Genomic DNA, 22601 nt, shown 5'->3' with positions numbered 1-22601 from the left:
TGAGGAATGGATGTATTTAGATGTATTTTAGTTCTAGATAGACCATTTGTATTCATTTCTATGACAAGTATTTCCGACCAGAGGGAGTATGTGGCTGCATGAGGTTAAAATTGAGCGCTTGATGCGTTGGGACAAGTTGACATGCTCACTTAATCTTTATGCATACCAGTGTAGAAATAATAAGGGGATAATGCATTGCAATGATTTACGCGTTGTTGTATAAAATCAGAGAAAGAAAGAAGAAGCTGTTGGGAGCTCGACACTTTGAATTCCCGTTACAAAGAATCGATCATCTGTGACGATGGCTGGGGAAAATTTTGAGAGGAGTCACTTCACAGGGCAATGCCGCTGTCCGGCGTTTACTTCCATTGGTTGGCGACGGTGTCGGCGAGGTCGACGACCCTCTGGGAGTAACCCCACTCGTTGTCGTACCATGCGATGACCTTACCATGTCATCTCCCATGACCATGCTGAGCGACGCGTTGATGGTGGAGGACACGTCGGAGCACCTGAAATCAATGGAGACGAGCGGCTCATGGCCAACGTCGAGGATGGCATTGAGCTCGTTGGCCGCGCCATCGTGGAACGCCTGGTTCAGCTCCTCGTCGAGGGTGTTCTTGGAGACCTGCACCATGAGGTCGACCACGGACACTTTTGGGGGTGGGCACCCAGAGCGATACCGTTGAGGCCTTGACATGTTTGGCCATCTCCAGGACAGATTGTTGATCATGTCACCAGAGCACTAGTCATTTGGCCATCTCTAATCAGCCCATTGAACTTTCAATGCAAATTGGTTTCCTGCAGTTGCTTATCTGAACAAGACACATGTTAAGTCTTTTCTTAAGCTCTTCAAGGCTAACCTTGTGGTGCTCGAGTGTTGAAAGGCCTTGTATTCCATTCACATGCTGCCACTCTATTGATCTGTTTCATCATGTTCAAATTGTCCTCTGAACTGAAACCTGATGCACAGATAATCCAGCGGATCCATGGCTAATACCCCCTTTTAGTTCAGTTATTAAAACCAAACCAGCCATAAGCACTACAGCACGGACGGCATTACGAGGCATCCTAAAACGCCTCTGTAGGACGCAAAAATGCCTATGAATGTTTTTATTAGCGTTTCCCAAAAATGCTAGAATTGGTGGCGAAGGGAAAGGCCAATCGAGGCATTTTTCCATAACGCCTGCAAGATCTTGCATTTCCAGATTCGCCAGAAATGTTGTTCTCGGGCGTTTCCTTAAATTGCCACTAAAGCTTCAGACGGAGATCCTATTTTCTCTGCTATGGGATAAAAATACAGGTCCCCCCGTCCTGCGCACCCGTAACTTAACTGTACACGCCTACACGCACCCTACCTACCCCTTGAATACAATGTAATAGCGAGAGAGCATTCACCTGTTAATCTGCTTTCTGAAATGGTACCCATCTTTCCTCCTTTTAAGTACGTTCAACTGTTACTCGCTATCCGGTATGGGACTAAAAATTTAAGTTAAAATGTCGCACGAGCAAGCTTCAGGCGGAGATCCTATTTTCTCTGCTATGGGATAAAAATACAGGTCCCCCCGTCCTGTGCACCCGTAACTTAACTGTACACGCCTACACGCCTTGTATTCCATTCACATGCTGCCACTCTGTTGATTTGTTCCATCATGTTCAAACTGTCCTCTGAACTGAAACCTGATGCACAGATAGTCCAGCGGATCCATGGCTAATACCCCCTTTTAGTTCAGTTATTAAAACCAAAGCAGCCATAAGCACTACAGCACGGACGACATTACGAGGCATTCTAAAACGCCTCTGTAGGACGCAAAAATGCCTCTGAATGTTTTTATTAGCGTTTCCCAAAAATGCTAGAATTGGTCGCGAAGGGAAAGGACAATTGAGGCATTTTTCCATAACGCCTGCAAGATCTGGCATTTCCAGATTCGCCAGAAACGTTGTTCTCGGGCGTTTCCTTAAATTGCCACTAAAGCTTCAGACGGAGATCCTATTTTCTCTGCTATGAGATAAAAATATAGGTCCCCCCGTCCTGTGCACCCGTAACTTAACTGTACACGCCTACACGCACCCTACCTAACCCTTGAATACAATGTAATAGCGAGAGAGCATTCACCTGTTAATCTGCTTTCTGAAATGGTACCCATCTTTCCTCCTTTTAAGTACGTTCAACTGTTACTCGCTATCCGGTATGGGACTAAAAATTTAAGTTAAAATGTCGCGCGAGCAAGCTTCAGACGGAGATTCTATTTTCTCTGCTATGGGATAAAAATACAGGTCCCCCCGTCCTGCGCACCCGTAACTTAACTGTACACGCCTACACGCCTTGTATTCCATTCACATGCTGCCACTCTGTTGATCTGTTCCATCATGTTCAAATTGTCCTCTGAACTGAAACCTGATGCACAGATAGTCCAGCGGATCCATGGCTAATACCCCCTTTTAGTTCAGTTATTAAAACCAAACCAGCCATAAGAGTCAGCTAACCCTAAACCAAAACAAAACCATGGCTTCCCGCACGGCCGCACTAACCAGATGCACCATTGAATGAATGAAAACAAGAAGAAAACAACCATCTCTGTTGATTTTGAAATCCCCCAAAACCCTACTTAGAATAGAGTAATCAAGCACATAGTGGTTCACTTCTCACACAGAATCGGATGTGGTTACGAACCTGCACGTGTCGCCGGCTCCCAACGCTCAGTTAATGCCGCTGATCGCCGTCCGTCCCACGGCCGTCGTCGTCAGGGAGAGAACTGAGGGGGGCGCGAAGACAGAGGCTGGGTGGTTCGAAGGCTCGAAGCAGATGAAGGAGCTAGCTGGGTCGAACCGGTCTTGGTCCCACTCGTCAGGCGCCACATTGGCAAAACCACCCACGGCCACTTATAAGGCTGGTTGTAATGGGAGTATCATATACTCAATCCATATACTCGTATAATGCATATGGTACTGGTGTATAATACTAGCTCCCTTTGTTCCTAAATATTTGTCTTTTTAGAGATGTCAAATGAACTATCACATACGGATGTATATAGACATATTTTAGAGTGTAGATTTACTCATTTTGCTCCGTATGTAGTCACTTGTTGAAATGTCTAGAAAGACAAATATTTAGGAATGGAGGGAGTATCATATACTATTAATCCCTCTATTCATAAATATAAGACGTTTTAGAGACTTGTATGGTCAGTCTAGAACGTCTTATATTTGTGAACAGAGGAAGTATCATGTAGTACTTTATTTATTGCCATGTATGACACATACTCCTAGTAGCATAGCATTTATTATGATACGCTATCATGATATGATACTCAATACTCTCTTTCTCTATTTAATTCAATGACACCTCATCAAAATTGTCTATTCCCTCCGTTCCTAAATGTAAGTCTTTGTAGAGTTTCCAGTATGAACCACATTCGGATGCATATAGATGCATTTTAAGTGTAGATTCATTCATTTTGCTCCGTATGTAGTCCATCTAGTGGAATCTCTACAAAGACTTATATTTAGGAACGGATAGGAATGGAGGGAGTAGTTGGCATGCATGCATGATACTGGAGTATGATACATTACAACCAGCCTAAACTCGCTTGAATCGCGAACCCGCCCGACCCTCTCCGGCTCTCTCCCCCACCCCTGTCTTCTCCCACGCTCCAGAACCTTGTTTTGCTGTCTAGTCACAGGACTCCCTTGTCAAGATGGCCGGCGAGACCAGCACCAGGCACCCCCTCTTCGGCGGCGCCATCTCCACCGCCTTCCCCGCCCGGTTCCAGGTACCGCAACGCCCTTCTCCATCGCACACATCGCTTGCTCCTCCTCCTGCTGCTCCCGCTGACGCCGTTTCTGTTTAGTTTTGGTACTGTTTGGTTTGGTCAGGATGTGAGCAACATTCACGAGGTCCCCGACCACCAGGTTCGTCCGATTCCCCCTTACATGGTCTCGTTTGGAGCGCGCTGGTTGGTGTTGGGGATCGTAGCAGAAATTTAAAATTTTCTACGCATCACCAAGATCAATCTATGGAGTAATCTAGCAACAAGGGGAAGGAGAGTGCATCTACATACCCTTGTAGATCGCTAAGCGGAAGCGTTCAAGTGAACAGGGTTGATGGAGTCGTACTCGTCGTGATCCAAATCACCGATGATCCTAGCACCGAACGGACGGCACCTCCGCGTTCAACACACGTACGGAACGGAGACGTCTCCCACGCCTTGATCCAGCAAGGAGGAAGGAGAGGTTGAGGAAGAGAGTCCAACAGCAGCATGACGGCGTGGTGGTGATGGAGTGGCAGTTCTCCGGCAGGGCTTCGCCAAGCTCACGCGGAGGAGAAGAGGTATTGGAGGGGAGGGGCTGCGCCAGCAGGGGAAGAACTTCGTGTGTTGGCTGCCCCTTTGCCTCCACTATATATAGGGGGAGAGGGAGGGCTGCGCCCCCACCTAGGGTTTCCACCCTAGGGGTGGCGGCAGCCCCAATCCCCATCTTAGGGTGGCGGCCAAGTGGGGGGAGAGGAAGGCGCACCAGGCATGGGCCTTAGGGCCCATCTGCCCTTAGGGTTTGCCCCCTCTTCTCTCTAGGCGCATGGGACTTGGTGGGGAGGCGCCCCAGCCCACCTAGGGGCTGGTCCCTTCTCACACTTGGCCCATGTATGCCTCCGGGGCTGCTGGCCCCACCTGGTGGACCCCTGGACCCCTCCGGTGGTCCCGGTACACTACCGGTGATACCCGGAACACTTCCGGTGGCCAAAACCATACTTCCTATATATCAATCTTTACCTCCGGACCATTCCGGAACTCCTCATGACGTCCGGGATCTCATCCGGGACTCCGAACAACATTCGGTAACCGCGTACATACTTTCCCTATAACCCTAGCGTCATCGAACCTTAAGTGTGTAGACCCTACGGGTTCGGGAGTCATGCAGACATGGCCGAGACAACTCTCCTGTCAATAACCAACAGCGGGATCTGTATACCCATGTTGGCTCCTACATGTTCCACGATGATCTCATCGGATGAACCACGATGTCAAGGATTCAATCAATCCCGTATACAATTCCCTTTGTCTATCGGTACGATACTTGCCCGAGATTCGATCGTCGGTATCCCGATACCTTGTTCAATCTCGTTACCGGCAAGTCTCTTTACTCGTTCCGTAACACATCATCCCGTGATCAACTCCTTGGTCACATTGTGCACATTATGATGATGTCCTACCGAGTGGGCCCAGAGATACCTCTCCGTTTACACGGAGTGACAAATCCCAGTCTCGATTTGTGCCAACCCAACAGACACTTTCGGAGATACCTATAGTGAACCTTTATAGCCACCCAGTTACGTTGTGACGTTTGGTACACCCAAAGCATTCCTACAGTATCCGGGAGTTGCACAATCTCATGGTCTAAGGAAATGATACTTGACATTAGAAAAGCTTTAGCATACGAACTACACGATCTTTGTGCTAGGCTTAGGATTGGGTCTTGTCCATCACATCATTCTCCTAATGATGTGATCCCGTTATCAACGACATCCAATGTCCATGGTAAGGAAACCGTAACCATCTATTGATCAACGAGCTAGTCAACTAGAGACTTAATAGGGACATGGTGTTGTCTATGTATCCACACATGTATCTGAGTTTCCTATCAATACAATTCTAGCATGGATAATAAACGATTATCATGAACAATGAAATATAATAATAATAACTAATTTATTATTGCCTCTAGGGCATATTTCCAACAGTCTCCCACTTGCACTAGAGTCAATAATCTAGTTCACATCGCCATGTGATTAACACTCACAGGTCACATCGCCATGTGACCAACATCCGAAGAGTTTAGTAGACTCAATAATCTAGTTCACATCACTATGTGATTAACACTCAATGAGTTCTAGGTTTGATCATGTTATGCTTGTGAGAGAGGTTGTAGTCAACGGGTCTTTCCATATTCAGATCCCTATGTATTTCGAAAACTTTATGTCAAATCATAGATGCTGCTACCACATTCCACTTGGAGCTATTCCAAATTGTTGCTCCATTATACGTATCCGATATCTCTACTCAGAGCTATCCGGATAGGTGTTAAGCTTGCATCGACGTAACTCTTTACGTCGAACTCTTTATCACCTCCATAACCGAGAAACATTTCCTTATTCCTCTAAGGATAATTTTGACCGCTATCTGGTGATCTACTCCTAGATCACCTTTGTACCCTCTTTCCAGACATGTGGCAAGGGACACATCAGGTGTGGTACTCAGCATGGCATACCGTATAGAGCCTATGACAAGAGCATAGGGGACGACCTTCATCCTTCCTCTTTCTTCTGTCGTGGTCAATCTTTGAGTCTTACTCAACTTCACACCTTACAACTCAAGTAAGAACCCCTTCTTTGACTGATCTATTTTGAACTCCTTCAAAAACATGTCAAGGTGTGCGTTCTTTGAAAGTATCATCAGGCGTCTTGATCTATCTCTATAGATCTTGATGCCCAATATGTAAGCATCTTTATCTAGGTCTTCCTTTGAAAATCACTCTTCAAACAACCATTTATGCTTTCCAGAAATTCTACATTATTTCGGATCAACAATATGTCATCCACATATACTTATCAGAAATGTTGAAGTGCTCCCACTCACTTTCTTGTAAATACAAGTTTCTAGCAAACATTGTATAAACCTAAAATCTTTGATCACTCCATAAAAGCATATATTCCGACTCCGAGATGCTTGCTCTAGTCCATAGAAGGATTGCTGGAGCCAGCATACCTTTTAGCATCCTTAGGATTGACAAAAACCTTTTATTGTATCACATACAACTTTTTCTTACGAAAACTGGTAAGAAAACTTGTTTTTGACATCCATCTGTCAGATTTCATAATCGAAAAATACAGCTAATGCTAACATGATTCCGACGGACTTAAGCATCGCTACGGGTAAGAAATTCTCATCGTAGTAAACTCCTTGAACTTGTGAAAAGACTCTTTCCCACAAGTCAAGCTTCATAGACGGTAACATTACCGTCCACGTCCGTCTTCTTCCTAAAGATCCATTTATCTCAATGGCTCGCTGATCATCGGGCAAGTCCACCAAAGTCCATACTTTGTTCTGATACATGGATCCTATCTCGGATTTCATGGCTTCTAACCATTTGTCGGAATACGGGCCCACCATCGCTTCTCCATAGATCGTAGGTTCATTGTTGTCTAACAACATGATATCTAAGACAGGATTACCGTACCACTCAGGAGTAGTACATATCCTTGTCGACCTACGAGGTTCGATAGCAAATTGATCCGAAGCTTCATGATCACTATCATTAACTTCCTATTCAACAGACGTAGGCGCCACAGAAAACATCTTTCTATGTTGCATCACTCTCTGGTTGAAGTAAAGGTTCGACAACCTCATGAAGTTCTATCTTCCTCCCACTCAATTCTTTCGAGAGAAACTCCTTCTCGAGAAAGGACCCTTTCTTAGTGACAAACAATTTGCCCTCGGATCTGAGATAGAAGGTGTACCCAACTGTCACCTTTGGGTATCCTATGAAGATGTGTTTGTCCGCTTTGGGTTGGAGCTTCTCCGACTGAAGCCTTAAGCATCGCAGCCCCAAACATTAAGAAACGACAACTTTGGTTTCTTGCCAAACCAATGTTCATATGGCGTCGTCTCAACAGACTTATATGGTGTCCTATCTAAAGTGAATGCAGCTGTCTCTAATGCATAACCTCAAAATAATAGCGGAAGATCGGTAAGAGACATCATAGATCGCACCATATCTCATAAGATTCGATTATGACATCCGGACACACCATTACCCTGTGGTGTTCCAGGTGGCTTCAACTGTGAAACGATTCCACGATGTCTTAAGTGTTTGCCAAACTCATAACTCAGAAATTCTCATTGATCAGATCGTAGGAATTTGATTTTCTTGTTATGATGATTCTTAACTTCACTCTGAAATTGCTTGAACTTTTCAAACGTTTCAGACTTGTGCTTAATTAAGTAAATATACCTATATCTACTCAAATCGTCAGTGAAGATGAGAAAATAGCGATATCCATCGCACGCTTCAATTCTCATTGGATCACACGCATCAGCATGTATGATTTCCAATAAGTCACTTGCCCATTTCATTGTACCTGAAAACGGGGTCTTAGTCATCCTTCCCATGAGGCATGGCTCGCATGTGTCAAGCGATTCAAAATCAAGTGACTCCAAACATCCATCGATATGGAGTTTCTTCATGCATCTTACGCCAATATGACTTAAGCGGCAGTGCCACAACAAAGTGGTACTATCATTATTAACTCTACATCTTTTGGCGTGAACATGTGTATTACCACGACCGAGATTTAATGAACCATTCACATAGGGTGCATGACCATGAAAGGTATTATTCATGTAAACAGAATAACCATTATTATCTAACTTAAATGAATAACCGTATTGCAATGAACATGATCTAATCATATTCATGCTCAACATAGACACCTGATAACATTTATCTAGGTTCAATACTAATCCCGAAGGCAGATGGAGCGTGCGATGGTGATCTCATCAACTTTGGAAACACTTCCAACACACATCGTCACCTCGTCCTTAGCCAGTCTGCGTTTAGTCCATAGCTTTTGTTTCAAGTCACCAATAATAGCAACTGAACCGGTATCCAATACCCAGGTGCTACCAGGAGTACTAGTGAGGTACACATTAATAACACGTATATACTTTGAAGTTGCCAGCCTTCTTATCTACCATGCATTTGGGGTAATTCCGCTACCAGTGACCGTTCCCCTTACAATAGAAGCACTTAGTCTCGGGTTCGGGTTCAACCTTGGGTTCCTTCACTGGAGCGGCAACTGGTTTGCCATCCATGAAGTTTCCCTTCTGGCCCTTGCCCTTCTTGAAACCAGTGGTCTTGTCAAACCATCAACACTTGATGCTCCTTCTTGATTTCTACCTTTTTCGGTCTTAAGCACCGCGAACAGCTCCGGGATCAACTCCATCCCTTCACGAAGATCTAGTAGCTTAGTGACCGTGGCTAGAGAATTCTATCAATCACTATCTTATCTGGAAGTTTAACTCCCACTTGATTTAAGTGATTGTTGCACCCAGACATTCTGAGCACATGCTCACTAGCTGAGCTATTCTCCTCCATCTTGTTGGCTAAAGAACTTGTCAGAGGTCTCACACCTCTCAACACGGGCATGAGCCTGAAATCCCAATTTCAGCTCTTGGAACATCTCATATGTTCTATGGCGTTCAAAACGTCATTGGAATCCCGATTCTAAGCCGTAAAGTATGGTGCACTAAACTATCAGGTAGTCATCAGAATGTGTCTGTCAGGTGTTCACAACATCCACAGACGACGTTGTAGGGGTTTGCACATCGAGCGGTGCATCAAAGACGTAAGCCTTCTGTGTAGCAGTGAGGACACTCCTCGGACTACGGACCTAGTCCGCATCATTGCTTACAATATCTTTCAACTTAATCTTTCTCTAGGAACGTATTGAAACAGGGAGCTACAACGTGAGCTATTTATCTACAACATATTTGCAAAGACAATTTAGACTATGTTCATGATAATTGAGTTCATCTAATCAAATTATTTAATGAACTCCCACTCAGATAGACATCCCTCTAGTCATCTAAGTGAAACATGATCCGAATCTACTAGGCCATGTCCGATCATCACGTGAGACGGACTAGTCATCAACGGTGAACATCTCATGTTGATCATATCTTCTATACGACTCATGTTCGACCTTTCGGTCTTCCGTGTTCCGAGGCCATGTCCGTACATGCTAGGCTCGTCAAGTCAACCTAAGTGTTTCGCATGTGTCCCGAGGCCATGTCTGTACATGCTAGGCTCGTCAACACCCGTTGTATTCGAACGTTAGAATCTATCACACCCGATCATCACATGGTGCTTCGAAACAACGAACCTTCGCAACAGTGCACAGTTAGGGGGAACACTTTTCTTGAAATTTTAGAGAGGGATCATCTTATTTAAGCTACCGTCGTTCTAAGCAAATAAGATGTAAAACATGATAAACATCACATGCAATCAAATAGTGACATGATATGGCCAATATCATTTTGCTCCTTTTGATCTCCATCTTCGGGGCTCCATGATCATCGTTGTCACCGGCATGACACCATGATCTCCATCATCATGATCTTCATCATCGTGTCTTCTTGAAGTTGTCTCGTCATCTATTACTTCTACTACTATGGCTAACGCTTTAGCAATAAAGTAAAGTAATTACATGACGTTTAAGTTGACACGCAGGTCATAAATAAATTAAGACAACTCCTATGGCTCCTACGGGTTGTCATACTCATCGACATGCAAGTCGTGATTCCTATTACAAGAACATGATCAATCTCATACATCACATATATCATTCATCACATCCTTTTGGCCATATCACATCACACGGCATATGCTGCAAAAACAAGTCAGACGTCCTCTAATTGTTGTTGCAAGTTTTTACATGGCTGCTATAGGTTTCTAGCAAGAACGTTTCTTACCTACGCGAAAACCACAACGTGATATGCCCATTTCTATTTACCCTTCATAAGGACCCTTTTCATCGAATCCGATCCGACTAAAGTGGGAGAGACAGACACCTGCTAGCCACCTTATGCAACTAGTGCATGTCAGTCGGTGGAACCAGTCTCACGTAAGAGTACGTGTAAGGTCGGTCCGGGCCGCTTCATCCCACGATGCCGCCGAATCAAGATAAGACTAGTAACGGCAAGTAAATTGACAATATCGACGCCCACAACTGCTTTGTGTTCTACTCGTGCATAGAAACTACGGATAGACCTAGCTCATGATGCCACTGTTGGGGATCGTAGCAGAAATTTAAAATTTTCTACGCATCACCAAGATCAATCTATGGAGTAATCTAGCAACGAGGGGAAGGAGAGTGCATCTACATACCCTTGTAGATTGCTAAGCGGAAGCTTTCAAGTGAACGGGGTTGATGGAGTCGTACTCGTCGTGATCCAAATCACCGATGATCCTAGCGCCGAACGGACGGCACCTCCGCGTTCAACACACGTACGGAACGGAGACGTCTCCCACGCCTTGATCCAGCAAGGAGGAAGGAGAGGTTGAGGAAGAGAGTCCAACAGCAGCATGACGGCGTGGTGGTGATGGAGTGGCAGTTCTCCGGCAGGGCCCTTCCGCCAAGCTCACGCGGAGGAAGAAGAGGATGGAGGGGAGGGCTGCGCCAGCAGGGGAGAACTTCGTGTTGGCTCGCCCCTTTGCCTCACTATATATAGGGGGAGGGAGGGCCTGCGCCCCCACCTAGTTCTCCACCCTAGGGGTGGCGGCTAGCCCCAATCCCATCTTAGGGTAGGCGGCCAAGGGGGAGAGGAAGCGCACCAGGCTGGGCCTTAGGGCCCATCTGCCCTTTAGGGTTTGCCCCCTCTCCTCTTGAGGACGCCTTGGGCCTTGGTGGGAGGTGCCCCAGCCCACCTAGGGGCTGGTCCCTTCCTACTATTGGCCCATGTAGGCCTCCGGGGCTGGTGGCCCCACCTGGTGGACCCCCGGACCCCTCCGGTGGTCCCGGTACACTACCGGTGATGCCCGGAACACTTCCGGTGGCCAAAACCATACTTTCTATATATTAATCTTTACCTCCGGACCATTCCGGAACTCCTCGTGACGTCCGGGATCTCATCCGGGACTCCGAACAACATTCGGTAACCGCGTACATACTTTCCCTATAACCCTAGCGTCATCGAACCTTAAGTGTGTAGACCCTACGGGTTCGGGAGTCATGCAGACATGGCCGAGACAACTCTCCGGTCAATAACCAACAGCGGGATCTGGATACCCATGTTGGCTCCCACATGGTTCCACGATGATCTCATCGGATGAACCACGATGTCAAGGACTTAATCAATCCCGTATACAATTCCCTTTGTCTATCGGTATGTTACTTGCCCGAGATTCGATCGTCGGTATCCATATACCTTTTTCAATCTCGTTACCGGCAAGTCTCTTTACTCGTTCCGTAACACATCATCCCGTGATCAACTCCTTGAGTCACATTGTGCACATTATGATGATGTCCTACCGAGTGGGCCCAGAGATACCTCTCCGTTTACACGGAGTGACAAATCCCAGTCTCGATTTGTGCCAACCCAACAGACACTTTCGGAGATACCTATAGTGAACCTTTATAGCCACCCAGTTACGTTGTGACGTTTGGTACACCCAAAGCATTCCTACGGTATCCGGGAGTTGCACAATCTCATGGTCTAAGGAAATGATACTTGACATTAGAAAAGCTTTAGCATACGAACTACACGATCTTTGTGCTAGGCTTAGGATTAGGTCTTGTCCGTCACATCATTCTCCTAATGATGTGATCCCGTTATCAACGACATCCAATGTCCATGGTCAGGAAACCGTAACCATCTATTGATCAACGAGCTAGTCAACTAGAGGCTTACTAGGCACATGGTGTTGTCTATGTATCCACACATGTATCTGAGTTTCCTATCAATACAATTCTAGCATGGATAATAAACGATTATCATGAACAATGAAATATAATAATAATAACTAATTTATTATTGCCTCTAGGGCATATTTTCAACAGTTGGTTCGTTCCCTTACTGATCGATGTGTGTGGTTCTGCTGCGTAACTAGGAAGTTTTCGTCAATCCCGCCCGTGAAGAGAGCCTCATCTTCGAGCTGCTCGACCTCAAGGGCGAGGTGGAGGATGGCGGCAGCGCGCTCTGGTTCCTGCGCGATGTCGCCAACGAGCAAGATGCGGGTGATCTCTACTCCTAATGGAGGAGTCTGTACGTCGTTTCGTTCGTTCGCTCCATCTAACAAAGCCTCGACACCCTCACCGCTAATTCCTTCGTATCCCATCTGGCTCAAATATTGCGATTTGTTTCCATCTCTACTCCTAATGGAGGAGTCCGTACGTCGTTTTGTTCGTTCGCTCCATCTAACAAAGCCTCGACACCCTCACCGCTAATTCCGTCGTATCCCATCCGGCTCAAATATTGCGATTTGTTTCCATAAGTGTGGCAATCCTAAATTTCCTAAATCCCATCCCTTGCCATTTCCTTTTTTTTGAAACTCTAGCCACGATGCTCCATCTCAATCTCTCTCGCATCAGCAGAGATCCCCTCGTATCCCATCTGGCTCAACAATTACGATTTGTTTCCGGGTGTAGCGATCCCAACTTTTCTAAAGCCCACCCCTTCACATTTCTTTGTTTCTGAAACTCTAGCCATGATGATGCTCCATCTCTATCTCCCTCGCATCGGAGCAGACTGGTTCGATGCTCGTCGATGGCCGAGGATGGCAGCTATGGTGGCGAGGAGGTGGCAGCGAGGTGACAAGGCGGAGTGGCCGTGTAGCATGCGGTGAGGGAAAGTAGTCAAGGGCAGGCTCATCGGCATCCACCTCGACTTCGGCGGCGGCGAAAGAGGCTCACTACTTAAATTTCATGGTGCTGGTTGCCTTGCCAAGCTAGGCACGTGCCTGCGTTCGTGTTGCAGATCCTAGGGTGGAGCGTGCAGTAGGCCTCGCCCCGACGCTGCTCCGCCGGGTGGTTGGGCTGCTAGCGGCACAGTCTGGCGCGCGAACATTACATGAACGCATCAACCCAGTTGCTTCCGAATAGAAGCTTGGTGCACCTCATCGAGGCCTGTGGTCTGTCGCGGTCTCCCTGGCGTCCAGGACAGCGTCCATGGAGCACCTCGTCAAGGCATGTGTTCTGCCATGGTGGTGGTGCAAAGTCGGCGTGGTCAAGGTGACATAGGCCGTGTTGGACCCGACATATGGTGGTATTCCATCAACGGCAAGGTCAGCACTCTGCCTGATGTATCCTGTTGTACACCGCTTTTTCTGCAGTTCTATGACGTCAACGCGCTCCGCGAGCGGCAGTCGGCACTTTCTCCATGGCACAAAGGTGCTCGACGTGACCCAACAGAGATCCGAGCTTTGTGTTTGGCTCCCTCGCTCGATCACCCAACGCCGTCGGCAAGCACACCTTCCACGGACGGGACGACGGCCTAACGTGTCCGACAGTCTGGTTAATTCCGATGCACAGAAATCTCAGCGCATGCCGGTACACTGCTGCTGCTGCCCATGTCTCGGATCTGTCCCCGTCTGAGTTTGCCATCTCAATCTATTTACTTGGTGATGCTAGGGTTCAGATCTTAGGGGTAATTCGTTAACCATAACAAGCCAAGGGTATTTAGTGAATATTTTCTTTTAATCCGAATTACTCAAATACACACGTGAGTTAATTCGGCCATTAAGCGAGGGTTTCGTAAGGACTGGTACGAATCCGGGGAATGTATAGTTTGTGTTGTGAAGCTGGTTTATGTTGTAGAGCACTGTAGTCTGCCGTTTTCTGCAATTCATTTCACAGAGGAGTTTATAAATCTTACTCACTAATTGAATGTTCAATTCTGAAATCTAGACAACCAGCTGTACTGTGTAGTTCTGCAAGAACTATAGGTGCTAACTATGGCCATGGTGTGAAGTTTTGAATTGAACATTTAATTGTGATAACTTCATGTGAGGGTTATCAATTGCTTGCATGAAATAGTTTTGTAATTGTACCTTCGTTCTCATAAGTCCCTTACAGAACGGCGAATCAGTCGGTCTGATGGTAACCTGGGCTAGCGTTTTCGAGTGTAAATACTTATTGCGTAGGATTTGAGACCACATGCCCTCAGGCTCTGTTTTGCTCCGTTTGCGAGCTGTAAGACCTTTACGATGATACTTTCTGGATTTTTAATAAGAGGGACGCATGCATCATCATGATGCAGAGGCCGGGGCTACCTCCATTTCCAAAAAAAAACAGTTACAAGCTTGGGATCCTACTATACTATTCATATGGCGCTATGTATTTTGCTTTTTATGCAACATTGTTATACATTTCCTACCTCTATGTCTTATGCTAGAGATGTCTTACATGGTTTAATTTCCTTTTCTCTGTTTGAGAAATAATTGTAATCCTAGGTATCTTGATATAATGGCTTCTGAAGGCATACAAATCACACAACTTTCCTTGGACGCTGATCTATCAACACATATTCATCACCATATCACAATCTACAACACTGTAATCCGAGGTGCTGGTTTATTTCTAATACTCATATATCAGAGTGTGAGTTATTTTCCAAATAAATTTTTTCTGTGCAACATAAATATTTTATTATTATTCTATAGGAAAGTATATGACATTCCTTCCAAGAATTAATTGTTCTAATGATAGTAGAGGGCCTCCATGCACAGGGTAACGATTAAAGCTTTGGCCTTACACGGTAATTTTGGGAGCAATGCTAAGTTGCTAACTTATATTTTGCCATTATAGTTTGTTTTGTAGGCCTCATTTTTACCATATTGGCATAGGTTAATACACAATTACATTGTGGTCATATTATTTGAAATGCTTTTTTTGTTCGATAGAATTGTTTCAACCTTGCGACCATTCAAAGAAAATTATACTGTCACCCAGGCCAAAGAGGAGGGGCCATATGGGGAACACGCATCAACCACCAGGGATGAAACCCCATCGCGGCCGACGACCAGACAATCAACCAGAACATGACCAACTACCAATGTGGCAATGCCTCTCACCGGTTGGAGATGAGCGGACGGGAGAGGATGTGCAAGATCCGACAGAACACCACCAGATTTGGTAAGTAACTAAAAAACCAAGATAACAAGGAGCGGTATTTTATGGTTGGAAAGGCGGGGATCACTAATAGATCAATGTTTGTATTCTTGTTGCCATATGGGAAACACGCATCAACCACCAGGGATGAAACCCCATCGCGGCCGACGACCAGACAATCAGCCAGAACGTGACCAACTACCAATGCGGCAATGCCTCTCACCGGTCGGAAACGAGCAGACGGGAGAGGATGTGCAAGATCCGACAGAACACCACCAGATTTGGTAAGTAAGGTAAAAAACCAAGATAACAAGGAGCGGTATTTTAATGGTTGGAGAGGCGGGGATCACTAATAGATCAATGTTTGTATTCTTGTTGCGTTGGTGTTGAAGAACGAGAGATTTACCAACGACAAATAGTGTACGTATGTATCTTACTTTTCTTATCAACAACACAATGAAACGTTTGCATAATTTGAAGTTTTAACCCATGGCAATGCACGAGCATAAGCTAACAAACTAATGTCTACTTGAAAAACGATGTAAGCATTTAATGTATTGCAAGAAATTTGTGTGGACCTGTCTGCTGGAGTGGAGGCCCAGCCAGACTCTCTCAGTGTTGGCGCCTACTACTCGGAGCGGCGAGCGGCAGTTAGTGGATGGCGGAAGAGCCCTGTCGCCGTGCAGCTTGGAGGGGGAACGCGACGCCCTCGGCACCAGAAATCGGCCTAGGATGGCAGATCGATGGTGCGGCTCGCCTGTTGTTGGCACCGAAAATCGGCCTGGGATGGCCAGATCGACGGCACGGCTTGACGGCGGTCGGATCCGGCTGCTCACCCGGACACATGGCGGGGAGTGGAGAAGGCGGGCGAGATCTCGATGGAGGGGCTGGGAGGTGCCGATGAGCATGGAGGGGAGGAGGCAGGGACATGCCAGGGGGAAGATGTGGCAGCCAGGACATCGTGGCGGAGAGGGATGGCGGGGGCGACGTCATGACGGAGAGAAGGAGTGGGAGGGTGAGAGAGGGAGGGGTGCGTGCGGTGAGAGAGTGGTTGAGGTGGTACGCAGGGTAGGTAAGCTAAAAACTAGGTATGTGAAAATAATTTATTTTTCCTTATGTTTATTAATATAAAATATCATTTATATATGTTTATATATTTATATGTAATTTCGGATACCCATTTTTTGCAAATAAAATCAGTTGTGTTAGTCTCAAATTTGTTTTCATATACTATACAATATATACTTATATAATGTAGTATAAATTTTATTCCAGTTTTGTTTGTCGGAGATAAGAAGTGATGGATTTGGATGATGTTTTAAAAATATTAACTGCCATTAGCGTGTAAAATTTAACATGTGTTATGGCAGAATATTTTAGATGCCCGTGGCAACGCACGGGCATTCTACTAGTAACCTGGTAATGTCCTGGCTTCACTCTGTGAATAGCTTAGCCACTTGGCCCTATAAATTTCGATTCATTGCCATTAAACAACAGTTCTCCCTGCTTGGCTTTCTGTCCAAAACAACCGTATTCTTCTTTCGACAATAAAAGCAGCTGTACTCACGAATTCTTTGCCTGCTTCATGTGCATTGAATGGTCATGAACTCACGGTTGTTAAATTTCCGATCCAAGTGGATTTTACTCATGTTGGTAACTTACCTCTTTTTTTGTCGGTTAGGTGGTCGAGCACTCTGGGACAGTTGAGCTAGCTGGTCTGCGCTCCGGGGAAGCACCTGCAGTGGCTGGAACTGCAATTGGCAAGCTGGTAAGCAAACGTCCTGTGCCATATCCAGATTACCCTGCTCCTTGCCTTCAATCGACCTCCAGTTGATTAGTTTCCATCTGTGCTTCCCTGGATATGATACCTTTAATTGCACAAGTCAGCTCAGTCTCATAATTTGATATTTCTGTTCCTTGGCATTCATTATATGATGGCCACTTCACACCGGCAGTGAATAAAATTTACTTAAGGATCTCACGCTTGATTTCGGCATCTGTAGGCTGTTTCAAAAGGGAGGCAAGGCAGAGAAGCACAGAACATTGTTCGGGTGAGTACACCCATCCCTTGGAATTATGGTTCAACAGTTAATGTTTGCTTTTTCAACTGAGCATTGGGCTACCTTTGCAGCTTTACTTGGCAAACATACGTCTCAAGAATGCAGCAACTGATGTAGTTATCACCGCCAGTGGCGGAGCCAGGATTCGAGTATAGGGGGGGCCAAGTACATATATTGATCTAATCATCTCGTTGGTAATTACTCATCGCTACTACTAAAATTGTCGATCTGGGGGGGGGGGGGGGGGGGGCCCCCCGTCCCCCCTGGCTCCGCCCCTGATCACCGCATACAAGCCGCTCGTGATAAAGTAAGCTTAGCAGATCACTATGACATACTTCCTCTGATTAATGAAATTTTATGAACCAATCTTTTATTAAAAAAATTACCTTCTCAAGTAGAAAGTCTTGTTCAGATTTATCATCATAGCTAGTACTATTTATCACCATTTATCAATCTTTGTATGACTTGATTATTATACAGTGCTTAGGAGAACTATGTATTATTTGGTATAATCTGAACTTGCATAAATCTGATCTATATCGACATGTTTGAATGACAATCCATAACTTCTTATGCAGTAGCAATTATGCTTACTAATCATGTGGGTTTTAAACTCCCTTGTCTCTGTCATCTTTATAATTCAGAATGACAATCCTGCCCTGCTCAATTTTTTTCAGTTCATTATCTAGGCTACACACGTTGAATAAAATTGTATTATCGTAGTAGTATGGTCAATGGCAGAACTAAAATATGAAACAAAAAACCTTCTCGGTTGATGAAACAGAAGCCTCTTTTGCTCAGGGCCTCATGTAGTTACTTCAGTTTTCTACCTAGGCTAGTCATGTTGAGTGCTATAATAGTACTATGGGGAGACCAAAATGCCAAAACTAGATTTTATACTTTTCAGCTGAAATGCAGATGAAACAGTGTAATGATGCATCACAAGTAATGTGGAGATAGTCGTATTAGATCTGAGTGAAAGCAAGTAAAATTAGTATGGACTTACATATCCAAGTTAACAACTAGCTAGGTACGATGCCTTGATTTTTATGCTCGGGTATTATGTTTGTGCTGCCCACTTCTACAATGTTACAGGCTGCCCCTTGAATGATATATTTTTCTGTCATTTTTATTTCAGTCCTTTGAGTGAAAGTGCCCAGGCAGTTGCAGCTGGACCAGCAGTACCCGCAGAACAAGCAGGATGCTTGCCAATGTCGGAGGTCTTCAGACTTGCAGTGATGAACTTCGATGTACATGATTGGAACCTTTTCAATGGCAGCGGTTGAAGCAGGGACGGTAAAAAGGTGTTCTGCAAAGGAATCAGGAATGTACTTTCCTTGAGCGAAAACTAGTATCTGAATTTTCCTTTAGAGTAGTTATTTTTTGTTGCTGAAAATGCTATCAGTCCAGCACTTAGCGTATGAAGTGTCATCCAAAGAACCCTGGTTGAAGTTCAATATATCATGTTAGCTTCTACTAGAATTTACTTGAATGGTTCTTAGTACTTGCTATTTCATCGATAAATACTGCATACAGTATGTCTTATCATGGGGCATTGAGTAGAGAGAGCTCAACTCTGAATTCTAAATATCTTGATTCTATCAAGTTAAACACGGGCCATTTGGGTATAGAGATTCGAGATGTTTTGATCCATCTGAATGCTTCAGAGTGGAAAGACACCCTCTGTGGTCTGTGCATTGTATGGTCTGCAATATCTATCCCTGATGAGTTCCATGTATTCTTGACCACTCACACACTGATTGGCACCAAGCATATAGGATGGCAAACATGTGAACCATGATGTCCAACGAAAATACGACCCACAAAAGTTGTGGGTCTACTCTCTAAGTAGTTCATGCCATCATCCACCTAGGCTCGGCGCGCAGATCGCAATCTCTTATCTTGTGAGTCAATTTGTGTGGACAACTCTGATAATGAGTTTTCGCACAAATGAAATAAAAACTCTGATAATGGGCTGCATGGTTGTGCTCCCTTTAATTTTGCAATTGTCATCAGAAGTTCAAACTTTTCATTTTATGGTAACTTTCGTGTATGGTTCAAACTTTTCTTCCTGAGTTGATCATGCATGTTTAGATAGCAGTAAAGGTCAAAACGATGGAAATGTTCGAAGAACAAGTTGAATTCTACATCAGAACCTGGCAAACGATAGTATATATTACAGATGCACAGCGTTGAGACTTCCTTTGCAGGAAGTCTATTATAATCCGTGTCTGGACACTGAAAAATCAGAGAAAGAAAAAAGAAGAACAAGAAAAGAAAGGAAAAAAAAGAAGCTGTTGGGAGCTCGATACTTCGAATTCTCATTACAAAGAATCGATCATCCGTGACGATGGCTGGGGAAAATTTCGAGAGGAGTCACTTCACAGGGCAATAATGCCGCCGTCCGGCGTTCACTTCCATTGGTCGGCGACGATGTCGGCGAGGTCGACGACCCTCTGGGAGTAACCCCACTCGTTGTCGTACCACGCGATGACCTTGACCATGTCGTCTCCCATGACCATGCTGAGCGACGCGTCGATGGTGGAGGACACGTCGGAGCACCTGAAGTCGACGGACACGAGCGGCTCGTCGCAGACGTCGAGGATGCCCTTGAGCTCGTTGGCGGCGGCGTCGCGGAACGCCTGGTTCACCTCCTCGGCGAGGGTCTTCTTGGAGACCTGCACCACGAGGTCGACGACGGACACGTTGGGGGTGGGCACCCGGAGCGCGATCCCGTTGAGCTTGCCCTTGAGGTTGGGCAGCACCAGCGCCACGGCCTTGGCCGCGCCGGTGGAGGTGGGCACGATGTTGAGCGCGGCGGCGCGGGCACGGCGCAGGTCGCGGTGGCTCGCGTCCAGCAGCCTCTGGTCGCCGGTGTAGGAGTGGGTTGTGGTCATGGTTCCCTTGATGATGCCTGCGCCATTGCCACCGCCATTTTTAGTTACTTAAAGAAGTTGATTCAGTTGAGGGAGAGAGACGGGACGGGGTGACGGGCACGTACCGAACTTTTGGTCGAGCACCTTGACGAAGGGGGCGAGGCAGTTGGTGGTGCAGGAGGCGTTGCTGATGATGGTGTCGGCGTGGGTGTAGAGGTCGGCGTTGACGCCGCAGACGTAGGTGGGGATGTCGCCCTTGCCGGGCGCGGTGATGAGCACCTTCTTGGCGCCGGCCTCGAGATGCTTGCCCGCGCCGGCGCGGTCGACGAAGACGCCGGTGCCCTCGATGACGAGGTCGATGCCCATCTCGCCCCACGGCAGGTTGGAGGGGTTGCGGTCGGACACCACCTTGATCACCTTGCCGTCCACGGAGATGGCGTTGTCGCCCACGGGCTTGACGTCCGCGTCGAAGATGCCCAGCGTGGAGTCGTACTTGAGGAGGTGGGACGCCTGCTTCACGCCTCCGGTGTCGTTGATGGCGATCACCTCCAGCGGCGAGCTGTCGCCGCGCCCGTGCCAGCACCGCAGGAAGTTGCGCCCGATGCGCCCGAACCCGTTGATCGCCACCTTGAGTTTGGCCTCCGTCGGCGCCTTGCGCGACCCGCCGCTGGTGCTCACCTGCAAGCACAGCGCCGCCGCGTCACGCACACACGCTCCCATGGCACGCGGCCAAGCAAGCTACATTCCGCCGATCATGTCATACCGCGTACGTCCTGAAGGAAACCGCGGACATGAAGTCGTCGGAGGTGGCATTCCGCCGGAGCGGCAGCGACGACGAGCTCCTCAGCCCGGAGAACTCCAGCATGCCCCCCTGGATCGAGTATTCGAGTTGGACGCAAATCACTTACAGAACCGTGCGTGACAAACAGGGAAGAACTGTAGGACGCAGGCATGGAATGGAACATGGGACATACCTGGAGTGGCGCCATGGCCGTGGAGAGCATGGGCGACGCCATGTCCAAAGGGTCTGATCAGATAGGGGGGAAGATCAAGGACGGTGAGGCGGGCGTGGCTGTATATACGGGTTAGGGGATTGGAGCTTGTGGTGCACGCGGGGTGGGAATTGAGATCGTGAGGCCCGGATTGGGCGAGAGATGAGATTTTGGATAGCCCAATGTATGGCTGCCAGTGCCCGCCATCGCGGCTCCCACACTTCGCTATTCCGGTCGATATGTGGCTTTTCGCTTCTTCATTCATGTGACCCTTCCTTCGTCATGTGCCTGATCGCATATGTTTTTTTCTTGTTCTTTTGTGATTATTTGTTGCAATGTACATACATCCTGTATTGTTGATGTAATGCTCGCTCGCTCGCTGGATATTGCGCGTTCCGTTCTGTGGACGTCGCGCAGAGCACCGTTTCGATCCGAGTTTCTGGGGTGACTCGACAAACGTTGAACGTTGTGAGCTGGCCATATGAAGATGTCAATAATGGGTCCTCAATATGGTTAGAAGGATAGTGGTATCCCCAGTCATCAGCGTTTGTGTGTGCATTTATATATAAACTTTTGTGTCTATTAAAAAAGGAAACTGAGGATTTTTGAATAGTGGCAGATGAAATAAAGCCATTTCATTCGCAAAAAAGGGTAAAGCCTTTTCACCTTTCCTTGCCCCTGTTTTCTGGCAGAGACACGAGGACGGGTGCCGACACCATCCTTTTCAGCTCTGTTTACAATATTTATTCGGAAGTACTTCATGGACAATGTTTGCTATATGACATTAGCACGACGGCTAATCCAACCGCCTACTGCTGTTTAGATTTGTCCATGGATGGTGCAATATTGCTTGTAGATCCATCTAAGATTTGATTCCCAATAAAAAATAGAATAGAAAAATATGGACAAAAAATAAATCCACTCGGTTTCAGACTTGGTACAACCCAAAAACATCATTCTTTTTGGGTTGCACAACCAAAAAATCATTCTGAAGGTCTACAGGAAGATAAAAAAG

General features: G+C 46.4%; 1 protein-coding gene and 2 pseudogenes across 1 annotated transcript; 1 reads left to right on the top strand and 2 right to left on the bottom strand.

Moving 5' to 3' along the window:
- Positions 1-282: 282 nt before the first annotated feature.
- Positions 283-1426, bottom strand: LOC125537255 (annotated as a pseudogene).
- Positions 1427-3695: 2269 nt separating this feature from the next.
- On the top strand, positions 3696-20012 carry LOC125538675 (annotated as a pseudogene).
- LOC125538674 (glyceraldehyde-3-phosphate dehydrogenase A, chloroplastic) lies at positions 19871-21807 on the bottom strand. The gene is made up of 4 exons (XM_048701944.1): positions 21569-21807; positions 21358-21465; positions 20720-21272; positions 19871-20632 (listed from the first exon to the last, which is right to left on the bottom strand). The coding sequence occupies exons 1-4, from the start codon at positions 21608-21610 to the stop codon at positions 20130-20132; spliced, it is 1206 nt and encodes a 401-aa protein (XP_048557901.1). The 5' UTR covers positions 21611-21807; the 3' UTR covers positions 19871-20129.
- Positions 21808-22601: the final 794 nt, after the last annotated feature.

Source organism: Triticum urartu, chromosome 2, assembly GCF_003073215.2.
Source record: "Triticum urartu cultivar G1812 chromosome 2, Tu2.1, whole genome shotgun sequence".
Lineage (NCBI taxonomy): Eukaryota > Viridiplantae > Streptophyta > Magnoliopsida > Poales > Poaceae > Triticum > Triticum urartu.
Note: the sequence above shows the minus strand (reverse complement) of the source record. Positions and strands in the feature narration are given on the sequence as shown.